Source organism: Balaenoptera ricei, chromosome 7, assembly GCF_028023285.1.
Source record: "Balaenoptera ricei isolate mBalRic1 chromosome 7, mBalRic1.hap2, whole genome shotgun sequence".
Lineage (NCBI taxonomy): Eukaryota > Metazoa > Chordata > Mammalia > Artiodactyla > Balaenopteridae > Balaenoptera > Balaenoptera ricei.
The window spans coordinates 113,820,027-113,846,551 of NC_082645.1; the positions used below are offsets into that span (position 1 = coordinate 113,820,027).

Here is a 26,525-nt window from a genome sequence, read left to right on the forward strand (position 1 = left end):
TCTTCCCCTGGGTCCCAATGTGCACACTACTTTGTGTATGCCCTTCAAGAGTGGAGTCTCTGTTTCCCCTAGTCCTGTCAAAGTCCTGCAATCAAATCCCGCTAGACTTCAAAGTCTGATTCTCTAGGAATTCCTCCTCCCATTGCTGGACTCCCAGGTTGGGAAGCCTGACATGGGGCTCAGAACCTTCACTCCAGTGGGTGGACTTCTGTGGTATAAGTGTTCTCCAGTTTGTGAATCACCCACCCAGCAGTTATGGGATTTGATTTTATTGTGATTGCGCTCCTCCTACCATCTCATTGTGGCTTCTCCTTTGTCTTTGGATGTGGGGTATCTTTTTTGGTGAGTTCCAGTGTCTTCCTGTCGATGATTGTTCAGCAGTTAGTTGCAATTCTGGTGCTCTTGCAAGAGGGAGTCGGTTCTCTAGAACTTTTAGTCATTTCTTATATATAGTCTTATTTTCTTGTTCCTTTCTAGCACACAATTTAACAATTAATTGTGCACCATTTTGTCCCTTACTTCAGTGTGTATATTTTGTCTCCCCAACTATATGTAGTTGCTCCCTGTTACAGACTGAATGGTATCCCCACAAAATTCATATGTTGAAATCCTAACCTCCAGTTAGCATGACTATATATGGAGATAGGCTCCTTAAAGACATAATTAAGGTTAAATGAGATCACTGGGGTGGGCCCTAATCCAATATGACTGGTGTCCTTATAAGAAGATGAGATTAGGACACAGAGGGAAGACCGTGCAAAAGACACAGTAAGAAGATGACCCTCTACAAGCCAAGGGGAGAGGCCTCAGAAGAAACCAACCCTGATGACACTTTGATCTTGTGCTTCCAGACCTCAGAACTGTGAGAAATTTAATTTCTGTTGTTTAAGCCACCCAGCCTGTGGTACTTTGTTATGGCAGCCGCAGGAAACTAATACACTCCAGTCCTGCATTTGTTCCTTACAGTCAGAAACACACGTATTGAGCACCTACTATGCACCAGGCTCATTGGATACACTGATGCCTGATTCTCAGGCCTGCCTGCTTCCCTTTCCTGCTGACTGCTTGGCCTGTGGTGGGGCTGTGGGCCAGCTGGTCCCCATTAGCTGTTTGTAAACATTCCATCCTCCTTGCCTGCTTCTCCTCTGCCTCAGTCCCCTAAATAAAGCCATCTCCACCTTGCGGCCTGATCCTCTGCCCTCCCTCTGCATGATCACCACCTCACTCCCCAGCAGTGGTCCTCACCAAGGTCTCCCATGTCCTCCATGAACAGCATCCAGGCTCAGCCCTTCCAAATGGCCTTCTGGACCTGTCCACTGTCTGGTCCCCCCATCATCTTTAACATGAACAAATTTGTCACATCTCCATCTCTGGGGACTAGGCCTGTTCTCCCAGCGTGGCTGGGCTTTGACTTCTCCCTGTCCTCACCATCCATCAGCCACCAGATCCTGTTGATTCAGCCTTCAAACTATCTCCCATGTCTGCCCTTCCACTCCACCCCTGGGGACCCACTCGGGCAGGGCCCCTTCTCCCCAAAGGTCCTTCTTAGGAGAACTTGGAGGGTTTGCTGAGGAAGTAAAGGGAAGAAGGGCAGAGTAACAGCTAGAAGGAGGGCAAGGTTTCCCCCTCCCCCGAGTAGAGGACGGGAGGGAGAGATAGGCAGAGAGGGGAGGGGAGAGAGGAGGTCAGTGGGTCTGAGGGCAGAGGGGGCCCCATCTCCTGCGTCCTGGCAGTGCCCCTGGGGAGCGGCAGGACCGAGAGAGGGATGCCACTAGCCAGGTGCCCCCAGGACGAGGGCCCCGGGGCAGCATCAGGTAAGAGGCCAAGCCCAAGGGCAGCCCCAAGCTGTGGGGCGCAGCCACCCTCCAGGGTTCGACAGAGAGACAAAAGGAGTCTTGCAGCCACAGGGTGGGTTCTTGACCCTCTGCCCTCCCACCCTGGCCTCAGCTCTGTGGAATGGTGTGTGGAGGCGTGGAGTGAGAGAGGGTGCCCCTGCAAAGGGCTGAGGTGAAACCCATCAGCATGGGGGCTGGGGGCTGAAACTAAGCAAGCCGACTGAGCTTTATATGCTCTAAAGCTCAGCGACGAACTTGTTTTGGAGATTTCTGACATGTGTAGGCTTGTTTTTTTTGGGTTTTTTTCCACTTATTTCCTAGGTGAAAAGCGCAAAGACGCCTCTGTCCGGTTCCAGACCAGACATCAGGCAGCTCTGAGTCCGGGTTAGGGCTGCAGAGACCTCCCCGAGCAACCAGCCGGGCCCCCAAGCCACACATGCACACCTTCGCCCCTCAAAGGGCAAAGCGGAGCAGCCTCTTCACTCGGCTCTGCGTCTGGCTGGAGGTGGAGGTGTGGGTGGGGGGTGGGGAAGGGGGCGCAGTGGGGAGGACCACGGACCGCCAGGGGCTCCTAAGTCTGCCTGCAAAGTAACGTTTTTAATAGCCCCAAATGACTGAAGCCGGCGTGGGGAGGATCCGGGTGGAACCCAGCTGGCAGTCTTCTGTGTCCATCAGGGTCACCGAACTGTTGATTGTAACCCCAGAGTTTCTGAGCCAGCAGGGGTGCGGTGGGGCCCAAGAAATGTGCATTTCTAACAAGGTCTCAGGAGAGGCGGATGCTGCGGGTGAGGACCGCGCGTTGAGAACCGCTGATGCGGAAGTCTGGCTGCCCGGGTTCTGGCGTCTCGGGCAACCTGGGTTCCAATCGCAGATCTGCCCGCTGCTGGCAAGCGGCCCCTTAGGCCAAAGAAATGGCTTCTTCAGCCTAAATTTCTTCTCTACTAGAGAGATAAATAAATATAATATTTACCTCCTGAGGTGGTTGTATGGATCAAGTTGAGATAACCTGGGTAAATTATTATTTAGCACAATTCCTGGCACATAATAAGACTAGGGAAAAGTTCTCTTTCAATTTGTTGAGGTGTGGGAATTTGGCTGGAAGGAAGCTGCTATTTTGGGGGGGGGTTGTTTTTTGTAAGCCTTAAAGAATTATTTGACTTTTAAAAACATGTACATGTGCAACCTTGGTTAAAGTGAAAATTTAACTTTTAAAATTGCATTAAAAATTGCATATCTTTTTTAATATCATTAAAAAAGAGAGCCCAAAACACTTTAATAGTTTAAAAATGGAAACATCTGTAAACAATTGTATTATTATTTCCAATTATTCACTCTTCCTTCCTGAAGGAGTATTATACAACCCCACCCACTGCCGTGTGACCTGTGGTGCCTCCTGGAGAAGAACTATTCGCCCAGCCCCACTGACTTTGGCCTTGACCCCATGACTGCGTTTGCAAACGGCCTGTGTGTAGACAGGACCTGTGGCACATCAGAGCAGAGACTTTAAGAGCCGTTGCTTTTTTCCACCCTCTCGCTTGCTCTTGTCCTCTGCCACAAGGTTGACATGTCCCCCCTGGGAGCTGTTCCTTCAGCTTGAACAAAGGAGAATTACAGCCACAGCTGACCCACAGCCAAAAGGTGCCAAGCCACAGCCAAGCTGTGAAGGATATGTAAGAGGGTCAAGAAATGAGCCTTGATGGCCATGAGCTACTGAGATGTGGGGGTACGTTGTTACTGCAGCTATACCTAGTGAAAACTGACTAAAACCATCCTACAAGGGGTGCCTGGCTAGGGACTTCCCTGGTGGCACAGTGGTTAAGAATCAGCCTGCCAATGCAGGGCACACGGGTTCGATCCCTGGTCCAGGAAGATCCCACATGCCGCAGAGCAACTAAGCCTGTGCGCCACAACTACTGAGCGTGCGCTCTAGACCCCGCGAGCTGCAACTACTGAAGCCTGTGCCCTAGAGCCTGTGCTCCACAACAAGAGAAGCCACCACAAGTGAGAGGCCCGCACACCGCAATAAAGAGTAGCCCCCACTTGCCACAACTAGAGAAAGCCTGCGCGCAGCAATGAAGACCCAACGCAGCCAAAAATAAATAAATAAAAATAAATTAAAAAAAAAAAAGAGGTGCCTGGCTAAATAAAGTATGGTGTGTGTAAATGATGGGAATGCAGCTATTAAATGTAGTCATATTTTCAATTAAAATTTATATTTAAATATATTCAGCTATTAATATTAAATTTAAGAATATAGGAAATTTCTCAAAGTATCTTTTTTTTTTTTTTAATAATTACAGTGCTTTAAATTTATTTATTTATTTATTTATTTATTCCTGGCTGTGTTGGGTCTTCGTTTCTGTGCTAGGGCTTTCTCTAGTTGCGGCAAGCGGGGGCCACTCTTCATCGCGGTGCGCGGGCCTCTCACTATCGTGGCCTCTCTTGTTGCGGAGCACAGGCTCCAGACGCGCAGGCTCAGTAGTTGTGGCTCACGGGCCCAGTTGCTCCGCGGCATGTGGGATCTTCCCAGACCAGGGCTCGAACCCGTGCCCCCTGCATTGTCAGGTGGACTCTCAACCACTGCACCACCAGGGAAGCCCTCAAAATATCATTTTTAATAAGGGAACAAAGGCAAAGTTTCAAACTGAAAGTACAGGATCCCAATTTTGTAAATAAAAGTATATGTTGTATATATTGCTTGAGGTAAGTTGGGTGGTAATTTTGCCTAGAAACAAAAGGATTGGGGGGGAAAAGATACCTAAATGTTAACAGTGGTTATCTCAAGGTGGTAGAATTAGAAAGGGTGGGTATTCTCCTTTATGCTCATCTGCATTTTCCAACTCATCCATAATGACGTGTCACGCTTTTATAATTTAGATAAATAGTACAGGTATGTTTAAAAGAATCCATAGCCAACGGCAGTATAGAGGGCAGGGAGCCCTGGGAAGGCAGCAGGGCCCAGGGTCCCAGTAGGTCCTGGAGGGGCACAGAGGTGGGAGTGGAGGGAGACTTCTCATGGTCTCCTTATACCCAGGCACCCCATGCACAGGCTTAAACCTAGCAGCTTTTAATGTCCTATGAGAATATGTGCAACTTTTTAAAAAAAGATAAATTGGCTCCAAATATAAAAATAAAAGTGTGATTTCTGGGTTAGTAGATGTTAATAATAAAAGTTAATAAATGTTTAAATGTCTAAAAATTGTAACCACGCATCAAAAAGTTCAATGCAGTGACTGCTTAATGGGTACAAGTTGCCATTTGAGGTGATGAAAAAGTTCTGGAACTGGATTGTGGTGATAGTCATATTATGTTGTGAATGTACTTAATGCCACTAAATTGTACACTTTCAAATGGTTAAAATGGTAAATTTTATGTTATGTGTATTTGACCACTGGGGGGAAAGAAACCCTCAACTTCAATGAAAGTCAAGTCTTCTGTGATTATATGGAACTCACATTTGATGTGGAATTTGGATGGCCTTCAGTGTATCTAATATAACGTGAGTGGGACCCCAAAATAAAATTGCCCCAGAAGAGGCAGTGGTTGGTAATGATCCATATTCTCCTGTCACTGGACACCTTGTGGAGTAACAGTGAATGTGTAGCTTTTAGAATGGGGGTAGGAGTGAGGTGTGGACCACAAACCTCTTCCTCATGCTGTCACATGGCTGGGTGGGGTGTCACCTGCAGAGCCAGGGGCCTGAATAAGGGATGGGCAGCCTCCTGCAATGCCAGAGAACCAGCACTGGGTGGCAGCACAGAGCCAGGTCAAGAAGAGATGGCTCCTGGGAGCTGCCCCACATCCACTGCTTTCTCCCCCGCATTCCCCTGCCCCTGACTCTCCCAAGACACCAAGACTAACCAAGACAGTCGTTTCAGCTTGATTTTCAGAAGATGGTGCCATTTCTCAAGAGGAAATTGCTTTGCAAGCAAACCTATGTTTTTCACCAGCTCCTTCCAGTGGGACATTCAAGAATATTCAAGATAGGTCAGTTTTTACATGTTTGATGCATTCCATCGTTTGAAACATGTTTCCGATTTCTCTGTAGCCAGTCTATGGCTAATTTCAGGGACTGAACTAATAAAACTCGCATCCTGTTTTTGTGGTGTATCAGTTTAAGATTTTTCACCTGATATTCATCATGCTGATCTTTAAAAGACTAGAAAACTTTAATAGCAAGACTGGTGGCAAAGATGTTTCCCCACAGTACTGAGAAGGTTAACTTGGTACAGAGAGCAGTATCCTGAGAAGACTTCCATATAAAGCAGTGACAGTCATATGTCTTTTCTAAGGTGGCTTTACTGCTATGAAAGAAAACACCTCAAAACCAAGAAGTTTAAAGAAAATGTTATTGTTGTTGTTGTTGTTGTTATTTTTTATTATTATTATTTGGGCTGGGCTCAGCTGGGTAGTTCTTTGGGGGGGGGTTTGGTTTATTTATTTATTTATTTGTCTTTGGCTGTGTTGGGTCTTCGTTGCTGCGCTTGGGCTTGCTCTAGTTGCGGTGAGCAGGGGCTACTCTTTGTTGCGGTGCATGGGCTTCTCATTGCAGTGGCTTCTCTTGTTGCGGAGCACGGGCTCTAGGCTCACGGCCTTTAGTAGTTGTCACACGTGGGCTCAGTAGTTGTGGCGTACGGGCTTAGTTGCTCCGCGGCATGTGGGATCTTCCCGGACCAGGGCTCGAACCCGTGTCCCCTGCATTGGCAGGCGGATTCTTAACCACTGTGCCACCAGGGAAGTCCCCTGGGTAGTTCTTCTGCTGTTCTCACCTGGGTACACTACGTGGCTGCAGTCAGTAGGTAGGTGGGCTGGGGGCTGAAGGGTCCAGATCCCAGACAGCCCCACTCACATGTCTGGCATTTGGCTGGGGTGATGAAGGCACCTGGGCCACATGAATCTCATTGTCGAGCCGGCCAGACTTCTTCGCTTGGCAGCTGGGCTCCAAAAGGAGTAAGAGAAGCCAAGCCCCAATGCACAAACACTGTTAAAGCTTCTGCTTGTGTCATGTTTCCTGCTGTCCCCTTGACTAATGCAAGTCACATGGCCAAGCCCTGATTAAGGGGCTAGAGAAAATAGACTCCTTCTTTTGACAGGAGGAGCTGCAAAATGTTGTGACCTTCAGAAAATATCTACCACATCTTCTTTCTCCTCTCCTGTCATACCAAGGACATCCTTATACAGGCAGGGATGAATGACAGCCACCTGCCAACTAACAGTGCCCCCTGCCACCCTATATCCCTGGGATCAAGTTCAAGGCAATTAAATCCGCATCTCCCCAGATCTGGGGGAAAACCAGTCTCACGAGGTAAGATGTTTGGACTAAATTGTGTCCCCTCCACTCTCGGAAATTCATATATTGAAGCTCTAATGTGACTGTACTTAGACATACCTTTAAAGAGGTAATCAAGGTTAAATGAGGTCAAAAGCATAGGACCCTAGTCCATTAGGACTCATGTCCTTACAAGAAAAGGAAGAGACACTACAGCACTCTCTCTCTCTCTCTGCGTGTGTGCACAGAGAGGAGGCCATGTGAGGACACAGTGGGAAGGCAGCCATCAGCAAGTCAGGAAAAGAGGCCTCACCAGAGCCAACCTTGCTGACACCTTGATCTTGGACTTGGAGCCTCCAGACTGTAGAAAACAAATGTCTGTTGTTTAAGCCACTCAGTCTGTGGTATTCTGACAGCCCAAGCTGACTAATACACAAGTGTTCCTTGGTTGAATAAGTTTGGGAAACGTGTGTTCAATACTGATCCCCCTCCTTGAAAATTCAGAGGGCTCTGTAGCCTATTAAAGGCTCTGAGAAGTTCCTCAGCAAAGAAACTTCTAGTTTAACACAGTGTTTCCCAAATTTATTTAAACATGAGATCCTTTCCCAACACCTATGATCACCATGGGAAGCTGTATTTATTTCTAGGATTGTCAGAACAAACTACCACAAACTTGATGAACTTATTCTCTCACAGTTCTAGAAACCTAAAGTTAGAAATCAAGGCGTCAGCAGGAATGGGTTCCTTCTAGAGGCCCTGAGGGAGAATCTGTTCCATGCCTCTCTCCTAGCCTCTGCTCACTGCTGGGTACCCTTAGTGTTGTCTCCCATCTCCCCTCCACCTTCACATGGCCTCCCCCTCTATGTCTTGTTCTTTGTCTCCCATCTCCCCTCCATCTTCACACGGCCTCCCCCTCTGTGTCTTGTTCTTAACATCTTCCACTTGCTCTTATAAGGACCCAGTCTTTGGATTTAGGGTGGGCCCTAAATGATCTCATCAAGAGATCCTTAACTTAATTATATCTGCAAATTCTAAATAAGGTAACATTCTGAGGTTGCAAGTGGACATGTCTGTTGGGGGCCACAGTTCAATCCACTACAGAAGCTAAGGGACACCCAAGGTAGCCGGCTGAGCGTGGACGTGGAGTCAGGGCGAGTGGGACCCGTCTAGGTACCTGCAAGCTGGCGGTCCCTCCCCTCCAGGGGATACGCTAGGTACATCACCCTCTCCCCTGGATAACGCTGGCGCACCAAATCCTCGTTTCCTAAACTCCTTGCTGACCATCCTCCCTAAACTCCTTGCTGACCGTCCTCCATGAATACATTCCTGTCTGGGACAGGTGGAGACTTTCTGTTCTGTTGTTTAAGCACAAACCTGACTGGCCCTCCTGCCCTGCTCTTCCTGCTTTGTTCTGGAAGACAGAGGCTGTCTTTCTGGGGAATGTTTGCAAAATGCAGTGCTCATTCACGCAGCAATGTGGTAAGCAGGATCTTACAGGACTGTGCTTCTAGAGGCTTCCTCCCCAAACCTTCCCAAAGCCCACTTCCTCCATGCCTGTCTCCTGCCCAGAACCCACCACCACTCACTCGGCCTCTGGGAGAAAGTGACACCTTCTGCCTCCAGGGACGGCCTTCCTTCCGGGATCAGCCAGGGTGTTCCCACTGTTTCCCCACAGGGCGCCCTCTTGCCGCCTTGGTGTCTTCCACCTGGATTGCACCCCTGACCACCCTCCCCTCCACTTGTGCACAACTCTGGACCTACAAGCCACTTGGCAGGTGAATTTTAGGGGTCTGCTGGTCCCTGGAATGCAAAAACCAGACACGGCTCCAATCTTAGAGGTGGGGCTCAGGGCATCTGTGCATGTGCAGTTTTCTGGGGAGGGGCTCAAACCTTTCATCACTTCTCCGAATTGTTCCTTCCTGACTAAGGACGCTAAAACCACTAGTTCAGAGCTAAGGCTCAGTGAGTAACTTCCGTAGAGCAATAACTTTCTGGAAGCCCACCTGAGGTGGAAGAACCCCTCTCCCCACTCTTTCTTGTGTTGAGGGGGCTCTGGTGGGAGGAGAGAAGGAGCAGCTGTGAGTCCCAGCCCTGGGACGCACAGACCATCCAAGCGGGTCAACCATCCGCAGGACGCCCCAGGGATGGAGCAAAGCTGGCTCCGTGCAGAGTCACAGCTGGGAGCAGGAGGTGGCCCAAGGCCCTGCACCCACCCCAGCGCCCACCCTACCACCGCCCCCCACCCACACCATAGGTGACTAGCAGATCTCTGGAGCTGGGAGGGAGCTGGGGAACCTGAGGGCAAAACCCTGTGACCCCACCGCCATGATTTGGCCTCTAGCGGCCCTGTTAAGTCCTTCCAAATCCTGGAAACTCACACACTTTGGGGAATGTGCATTGGGCCCACTAGGCCACGTTGTGACAACAGATTTGTGACTTGTCTCTCATATTGGATGGTAAATGTTTTGCAGGTAGACACCTATCTTTAACCTCTTTGTGATTCTATTCGAGGGTCTACTCCTGTGCTCAAGAGCACTGTATCCAGCCGCTCAGGCTGCCAGAACACAGTACACAGATTCGGGGGTGCTTAAACAACAGAAGTGTGTTTTCTCACGGTTCTGGAGGCAAAAGTCAGAAATCAGGATGTTGGCAGTGTTTACTCCTTCTGAGGGTTGTGAAGGAAGGCGCTGTCCCCAGCTGCTCTCCTTGGCTTATGGACGGCTGTCTTCACATTCACGTGGCGTTCTCCCAGTATGTGTGTCTGGGTCCACATTTCCTCTTCTTAAAAGGACACCCGTCATGTTGAGTTAAGGCTCACCCTAATGATCCCCTGCTAACTTAGTGACCTCTTTAGAGGCCCAATCTCCTTATATAGTCACATTCTGAAGTACAGACACCCAGGCGTAATATAAGAAGGATGGATGGAAGGACGCATGGGCAGAGGGATAATGGTTTGACTTACGGCCTCTCAAAGCTGGTCTGCCCCAGAGTCCCTTCAGGGCCCCCTCAGGCCACTGCACTGCCACCAACCAGGCCTCTGAGGGACTTGAGTCCTCTCATAGCAGCCGACAGGCCAAACCCGGGGGTGGGGAGACACCAGGGTGGACCCTGAAGATGAGGGCTGGACTAGAAAAGGCATCCAAAGGGCTGGGGCGGTCCAAGGGGGGAGTGTGTGGTGTGTGGAGGGCTGAAGCACCCCTTTGTTTTGGAGATGGAGGTGGGAGAGATGGCCTCTCAGTTCAATTGCCTTCCCACTCAGAGTGGGTGTTTGGGTGGCCCCAGGAATCCTATTTGCATACAGGGCCCAGGCTTCTGGAAGGTTAGGGAGAAGGAATTTATTTTAACTTGCAAATTTGTTCTAATGCATCAAGTAATATTTACTCATTGTTGAAAGGTCAAATGAATTGTATACATTTTAAAATGCACAAAAGCTTGAAAGAAAAAACTTGCTCATGATCCACCACAACTGAAAGTCTCTGATACTGGCTACTCATTTGTTATTTAACCGAACCGTGTGCTTTTAACTTTTAGAATCTTTTCTTAATGCAAGTACTAAATGTTACTAGAGAAACATCAGAAAATGCAGTTGGCCAAAAAAAAAAAAAAGATAAATTTAAGTCACTTATAATCCCACTACCAAAAGATACCTTGTTTGTTTGGTTTTTTAAAATATTTATTTATTTATTTGGCTGCGTCGGGTTTTGTTGCGGCAGGCAGGATCTTAGTTGCCACGTGCAGGATCTTTAGTTGTGGCATGCGGGATCTAGTTCCCTGACCAGGGATCGAACGTGGGCCCCCTGCATTGGGAGCATGGAGTCTTAACCACTGGACCACCAGGGAAGTCCCTATCTTGTTTTTTTTATCTTGTATTTCTTTGACCACTAGTACTTTTGAATATTGTCCCATGGTTATTAGTTATTTACATTTCTTTGATGAATGGTCTGTTCTCATTCTTTGCATATTGTGTTATTTGGAATATAATGGTGTCTTATCAATCTGTTCGGGATCTTTATATAGTATAGATATTAACCCTCTGTGGTATCTGTAGCAAACTTTTTTTCCATTTGTGGTTTGTTCTTAAAAGTTTTAGATTGTTTTTTGGCCTACGTTGATTTTTCCACCTTGGCATTTCTTTACTGGCTTTTATATTTAGAAAGTACTTCTTGGGACTTCCCTGGTGGTGCAGTGGTTAAGAATCCGCCTGCCAGTGCAGGGAACACAGGTTCGATCCCTGGTCCGAGAAGATCCCATATGCTGTGGAGCGACTAAGCCCGTGAGCCACAACTACTGGGCCTGCGCGCTAGAGCCCGCGAGCCACAACTACTGAAGCTCGTGCACCTAGAGCCCACGCTCCACAACAAGAGAAGCCACCGCAATGAGAAGCCCGCGCACCGCAACCAAGAGTAGCCCCTGCTCGCCGCAACTAGAGAAAGCCTGGTGCAGCAATGAAGACCCAACACAGCCAAAAATAAATAAATTAATTAAATTAAGAAAGTACTTCTTCCCAAAATCAAGTATTTTCAGTTTACTTATGACCTCTCTCTCTTTCTTTCTTTGTATTTACCTGTTTAAGTGAAACTAACCCAACGTTTTTCCAACAGTTAACCAATTGTCCCAGCACCATTTTGTACCTCAGCCCTCCACAGTCCCTGCTCTGTGTCCCCAGGGCAGTCGGCTCCAAGTCAACCTACAGGAGAAAACCCTCCCCCAGGCCGGCAGTTCCCTGGCTGCCAGAATTCACACAAAACCACTTGCAAACAAGGTGTGATTTTTGATGTGGAGGAGAGGGGTTTACCGTGGAGACCTCAACACAAACAATTTAAAGAGTCCCCCTAGATATTTCTGTTCACCCCACGCCTCATCCGCTCCATCCCCAGAGAGACCTGACCTTCCTCCCCTTCTCACTGCAGCGAGGAACCTCAAACCCCTTACCCCTTCTCTCCTGCAGAACAGCTGGGCTGTAGGGCCCCGGCCCAAACCCAGCTCTCTCCAGACTCAGGCTCTCCTCTCTGGGTAACAGTGTCCATCTCCTAGAAAGCGGGGCAGCAACGTCCTCTGTCATTTGAGAATGCCTTTGGGGTCTCAGCCCCCACCCCATGGGCCTTATTAACCTGCTTCTCCCAAGCGAATCCAGTGTAGCTTCTAAGTAGAATCCCATGCCACCTGCTAATGGAGCCCAGGTTGCTCTGAGTCCTTAAGTGTCTTGAATGGAGGAAGCCGGAGTTCTGGGAAGACACAGAATCTGGAGTCTCCCCTTAGAGCGCTGATATTCAGAGGGGCTGCCTTGGGAGCAAGAGCTGGGACGGAGCACCCCGCCCGAGGAGCAGCCCAAGTGGTCTCACTGGCGGGCAGAGGCCACGTGCACCACCCTCATCCTGCACAGGGCTCCGGGGGAGATGCGTCCGCAGGGCTGCAGGGCTCCGGAAGACTCCCGGCACACGCTCCCGGGAGCAGCTGCGGAAGGCTGGGGAGCGGCCCAATCCCAGTGGCCACCACAAGGTGGCAGCAGCTAGAGCAGTGACCATGCTAACGCGGGCTCATCACCGCAGGTGTAGGAAGCCAGTAGGGGATGTCCCTGGGGGTCCAGACTGAGCGCTCCCAATGCAGGGGGCCTGAGTTCCATCTCTGGTCAGGGAACTAGAGCCCGCCTGCCACAACTAAGACCCGGTGCAGCCAAATAAATAAAGATGATTTTTAAAAAAGCAAGCAAGAAAGCCAGTGGCAACAGCAGGTACAGGGGCAGTGGGTGAGGGGTGCTGCCCCAGATATGATCACACAGGTTTGTGGGAACAAAGTTCTGACCTGCTCTGGTCAGAGCAGACCGGGGCGCTGGTTCCTCAACGTCACGATCGTGCAGCGGTTAAGAGCGCGAGCTTGGGCCAGAAAGCCTGGCTCACACCCCAGCTCTTCCCCTGTCTGAGCTGCAGTTTCCTCATCTGTATAATGGGGTGACAGTACTGGGTGCCTGACAACCACAGAGAGTTATCCTCTCACAGTTTCGGAGGCCCCAAGTCTGAAATCAAGGTGTCAGCAGGGCCGCGCTCCCCCCGAAGGCTCCGGGCGAGGGCCTCTTCCAGCTTCTGGGGTCACCAGGCCTTCCTTGACTTTCATCACTCTGGTCTCTGCCTCTGTCTTCACGTGGCCCTCTTCCCTGTATCTGTGTCCTCTCCCTTCTCCTTCTCCCTTATTGTGTCATTCATACCCACGGGATTTTAATTTATGGAGGTGACTGAATGGTGACACCGAGAGGTCCACGTCATTGAAAGAAGAATGTATTACATGTCCTGAGGGAAGGGGCATGCCCCACCACACAGGACACACTGGACACGTCAGCGTGGTCGGCACACAGAAGACAAGGAGTGAGGGGAAGGCACAGGCAGAGCCTATACTGGAGTTTCTGTGGGGAAGGCGAGGCAGAGTTACCAGTTTAGGATTGGCTGGTGTGAATAATTCCAGCGGGCTTTGGGCTACAGGGGTGGTCTCTAGCTGCCTGGTACCTGGCCCTGGGATGACTTAGGGCAGGGGCAGCATGGGCTTGCTGTGTGGGAGTCAGATAAGAAGGTGGGTGCTGTGTGAGAGTCAGATAAGAAGCTTTGGATCAGCCCGCCTGCCAGGAGAGGAGAGTTCCAGGCAAGCTGACTTGCAGGAGAGAGGTAAATTCTTTGGTCGATAGTTTGGCCTGGTGATGAATGGATGCCAAATAGACACACAGAATCTAATAAAACACAATTAAGACACTCCTCCTCTCTTATAAAGACACTAATCATTGGACTTAGGACCCACCCTAATTCCAGATGATCTCAAGACCATAAATTATGTCTGCAAAGACTCTTCCAAATAAGATCACATTCAAAGGTTCCAGAGGTTAAGATATAGACATATCTTTTGGGGGGGCGGTCACAATTCATCCCACTACAGATGCTCATTGGCTGGATTGGTTTATAGTTTTCTGCTCATTAGTGTATCTCTCTCTCTCTCTGTTTTTTTTTTTTTGTTTTTTTTTTTTTGCCCCTGCAGCAAGGCTTGCAGGATCTTAGTTCCCCAACCAGGGATTGAACCCCAGGCCCACAGCAGTGAAAGTGCAGAGTCCTAACCACTGGACTGCCAGGGAATTCCCATCTGCTCATTAGTGTAGACTCTGGGGGAGAAAAGACAACTTTTGCTTTTTTTGTGGTTGTTTTAGATATTTAAATATTTATTTATTAATCTGGCTGTGCTGGGTCTTGGTTGTAGCATGCAGAATCTTTAGTTGAGGCATGCATGTGGGATCTAGTTCCCTGACCAGGGATCAAAGCCTGGTCCCCTGCTTTGGGAACGTGGCATCTTAGCCACTGGACCACCAGGGAAGCCCCAATTTTTGCTTCTTTTGATGAGGAGTCCTGCAGTTCTTCCTCCACTGTGACGGCTTTAGCCGAGTGCCAGTGCCAGGGAGGAGTCCAAGGAAGGGCGTGGGAGGGCTTAGGAGGGACCCTGTGGGGTGATTTCTGCTTACGATGGAGAGGTCTGAAGCCCAGGCACGAGGGAGGTGACACAAGAGCAGTGGTCATCGTGGTCAGAGGATCCAGGGTGCTCTGAAGGGATAGGATGGTGGGGCCTCCATGGCTCAGGTTCCCTGGATGACTTACCTTAAGGAATAGGCTACTATTCCTTAAGGTACCTTCGGTTGTTTGTAATGGAAAGCCCTGACTCAATTTGCTGAAACAACTTGGAAACAAATCACCTCCCATCACAGGAAATCTGGTGGCTGAGTGACTGCAGGTACAGTTTGATCAAGGCTTTGCCCTACTTTCCTTTGATCCCCCTGACTCCACCATTCTCTGTGTGAGGATTTTTCTCAGGCCAGGTGCCCTCGTGGTCCTAAGAGGCCCAACTAAATATGTTCATGTACAAGAGCAGAGCAGGACCACATCTTCCTGTGTCTCTTAATGAGAACCTCCCAGAGGTCCTGGCAGATCACTGGCTCTCATGACTCCATGGCCAGCATTGCAGGAAGGCCTGTGCCTGATCCAGTCACCCCTCAGGGAAATGGCTTAGACCATCAGGACCCAATCTCAGGGCCGGACCCTCAACCCCACTATGCATCCTCCTAACTACGGGTACTCCCATCACCCACATGCTAGTGCAGCAGAGGGTCTAGGGCGAGCCAGTCTCAAAGGGGAGAGGCACTGGGAGACACTGCCAGAATCCCCAGGGAACCTGGTGAAAGGGCCATTGCCCTGGAGCACTCTTGCGGGTGCTCTACCAGCAAGTGAATTATTCATTCACTGCAGCAACTACAATAATATTACTCATGGGGCAGGGGCTGAATTTCTAGTGAGTGAAGTCTGGGAAATGACTTGGGGGGTCACCGTAGGCAGTTGTCCCAGCCAAGGGAATCTTGGGCTCACTTGGTGAAGAGACCCTTGAAAGGGCAAATGATCCATGAGCCCCTGACAGCAGGCAGCCTGTCGAAAACAGAAGCCATCATTGCCATCATGCTGTCTAACACTCCCCAGACTGTACTGCCCAAGAGCTGTATCTCTGTTACCTCCCCACATTCGGGCATCAGTGCTGTTGGGCCGATCCCAACTGGATGGCCAACAATTCAGTTCAGTTCTGACACTAACCAGAGTCAACACTGACCCCATGGGTTAGGGGTTCAATCCTGCGAGACTGCCCCCATTTCAGGTGCCAGTTGCAAATGGGGTCCCCAGACTACTGCACTTCTGCCAGGCCCACCTCAGGTTCAATAGAACGACTCACAGAACTTAGGAAAACGTTGCACTTAGGACTAGAGTTTATTACAAAACACACAAATGAACAGCCAGATGAAGGTACGTAGGGAGAGGTCAGGAAGGGTCCTGAGTGTGGGCGCTCCTGTCCCTGTGGAGTCAGGACGGTCACACTCGCTGTGCACGGATGTGTTCACCAAACCAGAAGCTTCCTTGGTCCTGTTGTTTTTACCAAAGTTTCATTATGGGGACTTCCCTGGTGGCTCAGTGGTTAAGACTCTGCCTGCCAATGCAGGGGTCACGGGTTCGATCCCTGGTCTGGGAAGATCCCACATGCCGCGGAGCAACTAAGCCTGTGCACCACAACTACTGAGCCTGTGCTCTAGAGCCCGCGTGCCACAACTACTGAGCCTGCGTGTTGCAACTACTGAAGGCCGCGTGCCTAGAGCCCGTGCTCCGCAACAAAGAGTAGCCCCCGCTCGATGCAACTAGAGAAAGCCCGCGCGCAGCAACAAAGACCCAGCGCAGCCAAAAATAAATAAATTAATTTTTTTTTAAGTTTCATTATGTAGGTAGGATTGAATCAATCATTGATGATTAATTCACTCCACCTCCAGCCCCTCTCCCTGCTCAGAGTTGTGGGGATGGGGCTGAAAGTTCCAACCCTGTAACTACATGACTGGCTCCTCTGGCAACCAGATCCCATCCTGAAGCTACCTAGTCACCTCATTAGCATAAACTCAGGTATGGCCAAAAGTTATGAATAACACAAGACACTCCTATCGGGAAATTCCAAAGGTTTTAGGAGCTCTGTGCCAGAAACCTAGGACAAGGAGCAAGTATATATTTTTCATTATACCACAGGTAAGGACTCTTACTAGCCCCATTTTCCAGATGGAGGAACCGAGGAACAGGTGTTAAGTAACTTGCCTTAGGTTACACAGCTAGGTATAGCAACAGCAGGATTTGAACCCAGGCAGCTCAGCTCCAGCTCCACAACACCAGTTGCCTTGCTGTGTGGGACTCTGGGGAATCATGGAGCGTGGCCTTGCTCAGAAAGGAACCCTAAGTCTAGCTCCCATCAGAAGGCAGGGCAGACAGCCTCCCTGTCAGGGAAACAGAGCGTAATCGGGTACAGTGGGGATGCGGGTAAACAACCAATTTACTGCAGAATAACAAAGCCCGGATTTGTAGCCACTCTCTGTGGTGTAAATAATCCCACCCAGGAAAGTGATGGATTGGGAGATTGAGATTAACATATACACACTATATATAAAATATAGTATAAAATACACATAAACTATGTATAAAATAGATAACTAACAGAGACTTACTGTATAGGACAGGGAACTCTACTCAATATTCTGTAATAACCTATATGGGAAAAGAATCCGAAGAAGAATGGAGATATATATATATATAACCGATTCACTTTGCCGTACACCTGAAACTAACACAACACTGTAAATCAACTATACTCCAATAAAAATTTTTAAAAAAATCCCACCCAGGCAGATGTTAAGCTACCAATCTGCCGTCACTGAGTGTGGGGTTGGGAAGAGACGCGCTGGGTTGGCCTGTCCTGCACTGACTGCAGGACGCCCGAACACCACGTCAGGTAGAAGCTTCCTCCTATGGTGTGAGTTTAACGCCCACTCAGCTGGGCTGCGCAGGCAGCCTTGATTGTCTCTGGCTCATGGGCAGAGCTTTGTAGGAGCCCTCCCCACTGATGGGGAGGCCTGCCCAGGGCCACAGCGGCAGTCCTGAGAAGGACTTTAGAAAGTCCTCGACCCCTGACCTCACCCTACATCCAGCCCAGTCCTTCTACCCTTTCTGGAACCTGGGGACCTCCCATGTTTTGTAGCATAGCTATCCATTTAACCCACTGTGGGCTGTGTTATTACCCAGCATTTCCATGTGTTGGAAGGATGGGAGTGTATATGAATGTGTGTGTGAGTGTGTGTGTGTGTATGTATAAATGTGAGTGTGCTGGGGTAACAGGCTTCCCACTCATTCGGTCCACCGTATTGCTTAGGGTGATTTTTATTTTTACTGTTATTTACGTTTTTTCTTTAATATTTTTTTGGCCACACGTTATATGGGATATTAGTTCCCCAACAAGGGATCGAACCCGCGCCCCCTGCAGTGGAAGCATGGAGTCTTAGGACCACCAGGGAGCTCCATTATTTACTTATTTTTGCTTATATGTATTTTCTGATTTGTTACAATAATCAGAATCTCTTCTGGGCTTTATTTCCTGCCATGCTTTTCCCCAATAAATAGATTTTCTTTAAATATCTGTAATCATCATAGAGCAGGTTTTGTCTGTGTTTCCTGCCCAGCATCCAGTTTGCCTTCTTTTGGTAACAGCACCCCAATTTCCTTTGGGGACCAACTTGACTGCCACTTACAGGACTTATGTTTCAGTGGAGCTGAGCCCATGCCCCATTCCAGGCCTGACCAACCAGGGTTTGGTCCCCAAGCTGTACAGATTTCTTCAGAGAAGGCCACAGGAACCCATGAGACTCAGGGCCTGAGGTCTGCCGTAACTAGTGAGGACCAGGTTGTCTGCACTGGCCTGAAGCTGCTAGCAGCCTGCACCCGGAGGAATCTTCCCAAAAATCTAGACATCAGTGAGAAAGGGGAACCAAGAGAGGGAGTGAGAAGACTGAATCTTGACAGCATGACTGAACTCTGTGCAGAAACTTTCCCTTAGACTTTAGGTTTCTGTGAATCAATAAATTCCTTTATTTGGATTATTTTTGCTCACACCAGTTTGAGTTGATTTCCATTCCTTCCAGCTGAGAGTACTAACACATCTACATAGTGCACATTAAATATTATATCCTGTGTTTAGGGTGATATTATATACAAGCATTTTGCCATGTGTCTACGTAAGCTTCATACAGTGGCATAATACTCCATAAGCTGGGTTTACCCTAAAATAAGAATATCTATTTAATAGGAGAGTCATTGTCTCTATGAGACAGGAGTTGAAAAGGAATCAAAGACAAATTTTTTGAGACAAATTTCCTCTTCCGAACACTACGTAACAAAAGCAGGCAATTTTTGAACTAAACTAAGAAATAAAGCTCTTTTAGATATATTTTCTTTTATATCTGTGTGTATATATGTATATTTCATGTAACAACAGAATATACATTATGTTCTACACCAATATTACTTAATATTTATTTATAAACAGACAATATTTTTGTCCCCAAATTTTAATAATCCTCTCTGCTCTCTGACATGAATCCCTCTTTATTCTCCTCTGTCTTTCCTCAGCACAGATTTTTAAGACATGTGAAACTTAACAAGGGTAAGTGTAAAGTGCAACATGTAGAATCAAAAATCAAATTCCAAATGGAAGGTGAGGACAAGGAGTTTGACTTAAGTGCCTATGAAGAGTGCCTGATGGTTGTAGCGGGTCACAGGTTGTCCATTAGGTGACATCAAGAACTTGCTGTGTACTTAGTTTCTCTAAGTCTCAGTTTCCTCACCTGAAACGTGGGAGAATAACGCCTATACAGTGCCAGGTACTCAATGCAATATGCAGACCTTGATATTTAGGACAAGAAGATATCCAAAAAATATCAAGATACCTTGATATTTAGGACAAGAAGATATCCACTGAACAACCACCTGACAGGAATCTCATAACTGTCAGAATTGGATAAGGATTAACTTTAGCTGAATGTAATAGAAGACCCAAAATAACAATAGTTTGAGCATATATGCGATTATTTTCCCTCATGTAAAGGAATTCTGGAGGACAGCAACAGTCTGGTGGCTGGTGTGGCATCTCTAACCATGGGGCCCAGATTCCTTCTATCTTTGTGCCCCACAAATTGTGTGGCACTTCGTGTGTCCCTGCAACCTCAAGGTTACCTCATGTATCAAGATGGCTGCTGGTGCTCCAGCCTTCACATTCTTGATAACAGAATGGCAAAGGGGAAAGAGCAAAAAGGTGTTCTGCTCTCTGAAGTATCCTTTCTAAAGTTCCTCTCAATACTTTCTGCTTACATCTCATTGACCAGAAGATCTTACCTAGATGCAAGAGAGACTGGGAAATATATTCTTTGTCAAAGCACATAGCCACCCTGAATAAAACTGGGTTTTTGATCCTAAGGAAGAAGGGCTACTCAAATGAGCAGCGAGCAGTCTTCTCCATGATTCTTTCACAAAATACAGGGTTGTCCCACCCCAACAAAATTGGGTTTGCCCTGTGACCTCTGAGATGGCCACAGAGTATACATGGGGAGAAGAAATACTTATTGAGCATTGAGCCTGGTGCTGGGAGAAGTGACAGCAACTGTTACCTACTGATGTGGTGGGATTATGGCAGGCCTCTCTCTGCGTTAGCCAGTATCCTTAGCACGCCAGTCATTCAATATTTTAATATCCCTTCTGGGTGTAAAATAGTGCTGGAGAGCTTGACTTCTTCTGAAGCCAGACAAGGTTCAAATCCCAGATTCAGTGCTTATTAATAGTGTGCCTTTGAATAAGTCACTTATTCCCTCTGAGGCTAAGCTTCTCCGTGTATAAAATGGGTATAATAATGGATCCGCACCTACCTAGAGACGACAGGGTAGTTGGAAGGATTAGATGTTTAGCTCCTTCTCCTGCCCATGATAAGCAGGCACGAAATGTTAGCTGATAACCCCAGGGGAAGCACAGACACAACAGACTAGAAACTTCACTCCAACCACCTTCTTAATGAAGAACACAAGCACAAGTAGGTTTATCTGGGTCTACAGGTTTCCAAAGAATACTGGAGGGTTTACAGATCTTTTGTTATTCTCTGCCCTCCCAGCTTAGTTAAACAGGGAGAAGATGGAGACTGTTTATCCTGAGTCACAGGGTAAAACTCTGTCTTAGCTCATTTGGGCTGCAGATTTAGTGTCCAGTGAGGACCTGCTTCCTGGTTCATAGATAGCAGTCTTCTCACTGCATTTCACATGGAGGAGGGGGCCAGGGAGCTCTGTGTTGTCCCTTTTATAAGGGCGTTAATCCCATTCATGAGGGCTCCACCCTCATGACCTAATCACTTCCCAAAGGCCCCACCTCCAAATACTATTACGTTGCGAATTAGCTTTCAACATATAAATTTTGGGGTGGGACACAAACATTCAGTCTGTAGCTCCCCACAACCAAAGACAGTCAGGGCTGGGAGCTGCCCAGGCCCTTAGCCTTCACTTGTTCCTACTCACCACTGCTGCAAAACTGTGTCTGCAGAAAGACTGGCCAAATCATTCACCAGTGTGGACAGAGAGGTGCTGGGAGTGGTCCCTTATAACATTTATTATAAATCAACACCTGCATCCCATTCTCTTTCATCAGAGTCACAGCCATCCGGATTCCTTGTGGGCCCTGCACCTGTATATAACCTCCATACTTTTCCAAGACATTTGCCTCTCTCTCCTTAGATACCAGCAAACTTGGCTACAAATAGTCCCATAGACTCAGCCCTCTAGGGCAGCCACTCTGGAGGCTCAGGACCCTTGCTCTGCAGGTGCCTGTGACATCGCCAGCTTCAACAGCCCCCTGTGACCTCACTACCTGGACAACTCAGCCCAGTGGGGCCATGGCCATTCCCTCAACCAGCACAAGTGACAGAGGGCCTAGATGACCACCATGCCCTCGGGAGAGGCCAGAGCCTCCAGCAACCCCACACATGGTGATAGCAGGTCTATGGACATCCCAACAGTGGGGTCCCAAAGCCAGGTCCCCCTCCTTGTAGATGTCCCAACAGCTCACGACACTGCAGCATCGGCTGAACAGCAGGATGTAGGTCAGGCCTCCAAGCCAGCCACCTTGGGGGCCACGTCAGCGTCTGGGGATAAGGACAAGCATGAAGCTGCCGCGGGGCATGCCCAGGAGCCCAAGGAGCCCACAGCCCTGCTCGCCCCCCTGGCCCCAGGTGCCCTGCAAAGGTCCATGGGCTTCCAGAACCTAGTGCAGAAAGTGCTGGTGCAAGATTCGAGTATGACTGAGAATCCTCAGATTTTCCAACTTCACTCCCTGATTAAGGAAGAGACACCACAAGCGGCAGGCGTCCCAGACAGGGAACAGGAACTAGCTCCATCTACCCCCAGCGCTGAGGTACAGTCCCCGCAAAATGTGGAGGCTCAGCCCATCGTGAGCACGGCAGATGCCAATGACCAGCTTGACACTCGGGCTGCTGACACTGCTGAAGCTGTTGAGAAACCTGAGGGTCAGGAGGCCTTGAACCCTGACACTGATGCTTTGCCATCAGCCCCTGCCTTGCCGGGCCCCCGAGTGGCAGCCGTGGAGAGGAGGCCCCTGGACTCCAGGGCCAGTGAGACCAACTACATGTGCTCCATGACCAGCTTGCGGGGCGGGGGTGAGGGGTCCATCCGCTCCCGGCAGACATCCTGGTGTGGTCTGATACTGCCATGGGCATGGCCACGGGCATCCTGGCCTCCGGCCACGGCTCCGTGACAGACCTGCTGCACAACACGGGGCCCAGCCTGCGCTCCATCTCCAGCGTCCCGGGGAGTGCCAGCTCTGCCTCGTCCCCCGGGCTGGCAGTGGGGACCAGCTCGGCCCTGCACTCCATCACCCACATGCTGGAATCGGTGGAGCGGAGGACCATAGAGGGCATCCGCTCAGCCATGCACTACCTGACCAGCCACCTCACCCCACGCCAGGCCCATGCCGGCCCCAACTCGGACGAGGCCCCGCGCTCGGCAGCCTCCCGAGACCCCGGGAACACTCATGCCCCGCTCTCTCACGCATCCCTACCCTGGACGGCTCTCCCCAGACTGGGCAATAAATCACCGCCGAGCGTTTATTTTCCAAGCGCCAGCCTCATACCTTGTCTGTGCAGCGGGCACAGGGTGGAGGGACAGGAGGGGGCTAGAGTGTTCTGGAAACAGAAAGGTGTCCCCTGAGGGCTTCTCGGCTTGTCCCATTCAGGGGCTGGGGGCCAAAGTGCAGAAAGAGAAGGGACTGGGCAGGCCTGGGAGGCCAGGCGTTGGGGGCTCAGACCTGCAGAAATTGATCTTGGCTGGACCTCTAACCAGGTAAGTGCATTTCTGAGGAAGTAAGATCTGATCCTTCCCCAGGGCCTACTGGCTTAGCAGGCTCAGGACGCCCAGCCGGGCTCTCTGAGCGTGGGATTGAGAGTGTGGGGTTGAGAGCCGGGAAGGAGACCAGTGTGGGCTCAGACCCCAGCATGGCTACTGGCCGTGGGCCAATCCCTTCACCCTCTGAACCTCCAACTCTCCTCTGTAGAACAAATAACGAACCCACACCATGAAGATGTTATGAGATGTAAGGGAAACAACACAGGTCCTAACGCATGATGTCTGGCACTTAATAAGCTCACACACGTCAGCTGCCATGATTATTATCCTCCAGTAGGCTGGGGACACAGTGGGATCAGGGATCTACGTAGGCTGACCAACCACCCCGGTTTGCCTGGGGTTCCTGGGATATGGGACTTTCAGATTTAAAACCAAGAAAACCCCAGGCAAACCAGGGTAAGTTGGTCACCCTAGACCCAGGTCTCTTTACATGGGTTTTTTTTTTTTTTTTTTTGGCTGTGTTGGGTCTTTGTTGCTGCGTGTGGGCTTCCTCTAGTTGTGGCGAGCAGGGGCTACTCTTCGTTGCAGTACGCGGGCTTCTCATTGCGGTGGCTTCTCTTGTTTCGGAGCACGGGCTCTAGGCGCATGGTCTTCAGTAGTTGCAGCACATGGGTTCAGCAGTTGCGGCACATGGGCTCTAGGGCGCGCGGGCTTCAGTAGTTGTGGAAAGCCACCAGCCCACCCTCTGGCTAGACACAGTGCCATGCTGGCCACATGACTTGGTGAGTGAAGATCTGGCTGGACATCAACCCCGACTCCTGCCCTTGGCTGGGTGCCTCATACAGGTCACAACCCACACACCTTCATGCTGCAGCCCTGGCTGTGGATTCCTTCATTCATCCATCCCTCATTCCCTGCAGAGTCTCCAAATGGGAGACCTTGGCTGAAACCAGCCCACTGATGGATTTGCCCTACACAGTGTTTCTTTTCTTTTCTTTTTAATATTTATTTATATATTTATTTGGCTGCGCCGGGTCTTAGTTGCGGCACGCAGGATCTTCATTGCCTCTTGAGGGATCTTCGTCGTGGCATGCGGGCTCTTTAGTTGCAGCATGCAGGATCTAGTTCCCTGACCAGGGATGGAACCTGGGCCCCCTGCATTGGGAGCGCAGAGTCTTAACCACTGGACCTCCAGGGAAGTCCCCCTACACAGTGTTTCTTAAATTGGGAATTAGTTGCTAACATTTAAAAGCCAGGAGATTTTAAATAAAAACATGGATTTCTGCTTCTCTTGAGAAACCTAGGGGCCTTATTTCTTCTGGGCAACCAGCAGCTGAGCTGCCCACTTTAGAGGGAACTACCTGGCCTACGTCAGTACTGAGTTGCCTGCCTGATCCCCAGAGGCATGCGTCTACCACCCTACCACCCCTACCCGGCAGATGGCTCCTGTGAGGAAGTCTGATGCTAGGCCCCAAGGGGATGAAAAGACAGCTAGGTGTGTCTATCCCCTTCCCTCAAGGAGCTGCCACTTTCTGTAGATGAGACGTGAACTGTCCCCATGTAGTGAAAGCAAAGAATTCAGAGGAGGGAGATTGTCAGTTCAGACCCCAGTATCAGGGCCTCCTTGAGTCAGACCTAAAAAGAGAGGAGACATGGTATCCCCGACAGAGGCGTGGACAACAAAAGTCGAGGCAGGCGTGATGGGGGCTTGGTGGGGGAGGGCGGCTGAGCAGCTCAATCTGCCTGGAGCCCAGAGCAGGGCATGGGAGACAGAGCTGCCAGGGTGGCCCTCAAATGCTTTCAACAAATATTTTCTGAACCAGGTAAGTGCCACTATACACCAGGCACTGCTAGATACTGAGACTGCAAAGGTGAATGAAAGATTGAAACCAAGCTCAACCCAGGTCAGGGGAAGGGCTGAGCCAACTAGCACAACTGCCAAGCGCGGGCGTGTTTGGACCCAGGGCTCAGCCGTGTCCTCAGGGCTCTGTCTTTCCAGTTCAGCCCCTCTGTGCTGGCTCCATTTTCAGGCACCCAGCCACCTTCCTGGAAAGAGAGAGGCCCTTGTTTCCACTGCATCTGGCAGGAGAGTCCCAGGTGAGGACACTGCCAGTCCTGGCTTGGCTCCCATGCTCTCTGCTGAACCAACCACTGAGGCTGCGGGAGTGAAATAACTCGTTACCTGGCCTGGGCCTCATGTCTGCCTCTGAGGCCAGGGTCAGCCCAGAAATGGGGTTCCCCACAGGAAGGGCTGCTGGACCAACACCATTTTGTGTGTGAAAGCCAGTAGAGTTGTAAAGGGCATGGCTTTGGGGGTCAGGCTGCCTTGAATCCTGGCTCTACCTCCTTCTAGCTGTGTTACTTTCATCCCCCCATGCTTCGGTTTCCTCATCTGTAAAATGACAATACACCTACCGCGTCAGGCTGCTGTGAGGATTAAATGAGTCAAGTGCTTGAAAGGTGCCTGGCACACAATTGAGTGCAATATAAGTGTCAACGATCATTGTGATTATTAGGACGGAAGGGTTCTGTGGAGCTATGTACTAAGAACGGAATTTCCCTGCTTGCTCCTGCCCTTCCTCTTTGCGGTGGGATTAACAATTGTGTTGGCAAATATGCCTGGCAACGCATCTTCTCTGCAGGTGGGACCTGCAGGCAGCCAGGTGCTACTGTACCTGGGCCAAAGGTCAGGGCTGTGCACTCAGGGCTGAGGAATCCAACTTGGAGAGAAGTGGGTGCACCTCAGCTCTGGCCAGAGAGAGAAAGAAAAGGCCCAGAGGCAGGAGCTTGGAGAGATTCCTCGTTTTACAGGCAAGAGGAAGCAATACATAAGACACAGGAGCAATCAGCCAGCGGGGGTGACCCAGCCCATCACGAGCCTGTGAGCCCACCATGTTGGATGAATAAAAACTGAACCACCATTGAACCACTGGGGAGAGGCAGTTAGTAGAGACAGATGGTGGTGTGTAAGGGGAAAAAGAATGAGCAGTCGGCAGAATAACAGGGTGGCCGTGTGTAGGGTACTCTCTGGTGTTGAGAATCGAGGCACAACAAAGTTATAAATTCACCCCAACAAAGCTGGTGCCTCCGCACCCCTTCTGGTTTATATGTTAGGGTTAACACCTGACAGCCACCAGCGTTTCTCTAGGATCAACAACAGTCTTTTTGGTTGTATGTTCTGCCACTGAGAGATTGGCCAGTAAGCAGAGGTTCTGCTTAAAGAAACATTTAGGCTGAGCTAAGGGCCAGGGGGCAGGCACAACATCCTAACCTCTGAGCCCGGCTGGGGCATGGCTAACAGAAGGAAACCGACAAGTCCTGGGAGACAGCAGAGGAACACCGTGGCTTCAAGGGTAGGGCTTGGCCGAGGAGTTTCTGGATGGGCAGTATCCACTGAACCTGCACTGGCCCTCCCTGTGGAGTCCTCAAGTGGGCACTGCGGTCCTAGAAGATGGCCAAACCTCCAGCTCCTCATCTACAAAATGCCTCACGGGGATGCTGTGATCAAGAATGCATATAAAAAAACAAAAAATAACATTTAACAGTAGGCATGTGACACATGTTAGTGTTCTTCCTTCCTTGTGGTTTTTTGCATTGTCTGTATATTGGGCAGGAGTCTCTTAACGGAAAGTGACAAAAACCCATGGATTTGATGGGC

The 26,525-nt window shown here is 49.7% G+C and overlaps 1 protein-coding gene across 1 annotated transcript; it reads left to right on the forward strand.

Annotated features, from left to right (window-relative positions):
* Positions 1-21,443: 21,443 nt before the first annotated feature.
* Positions 21,444-24,329, forward strand: TEX44 (testis expressed 44). The gene is given in 4 exon segments (XM_059927552.1): positions 21,444-22,200; positions 22,203-22,573; positions 22,758-22,864; positions 24,269-24,329. Coding segments are annotated over 4 exon segments (1,296 nt in total).
* Positions 24,330-26,525: the final 2,196 nt, after the last annotated feature.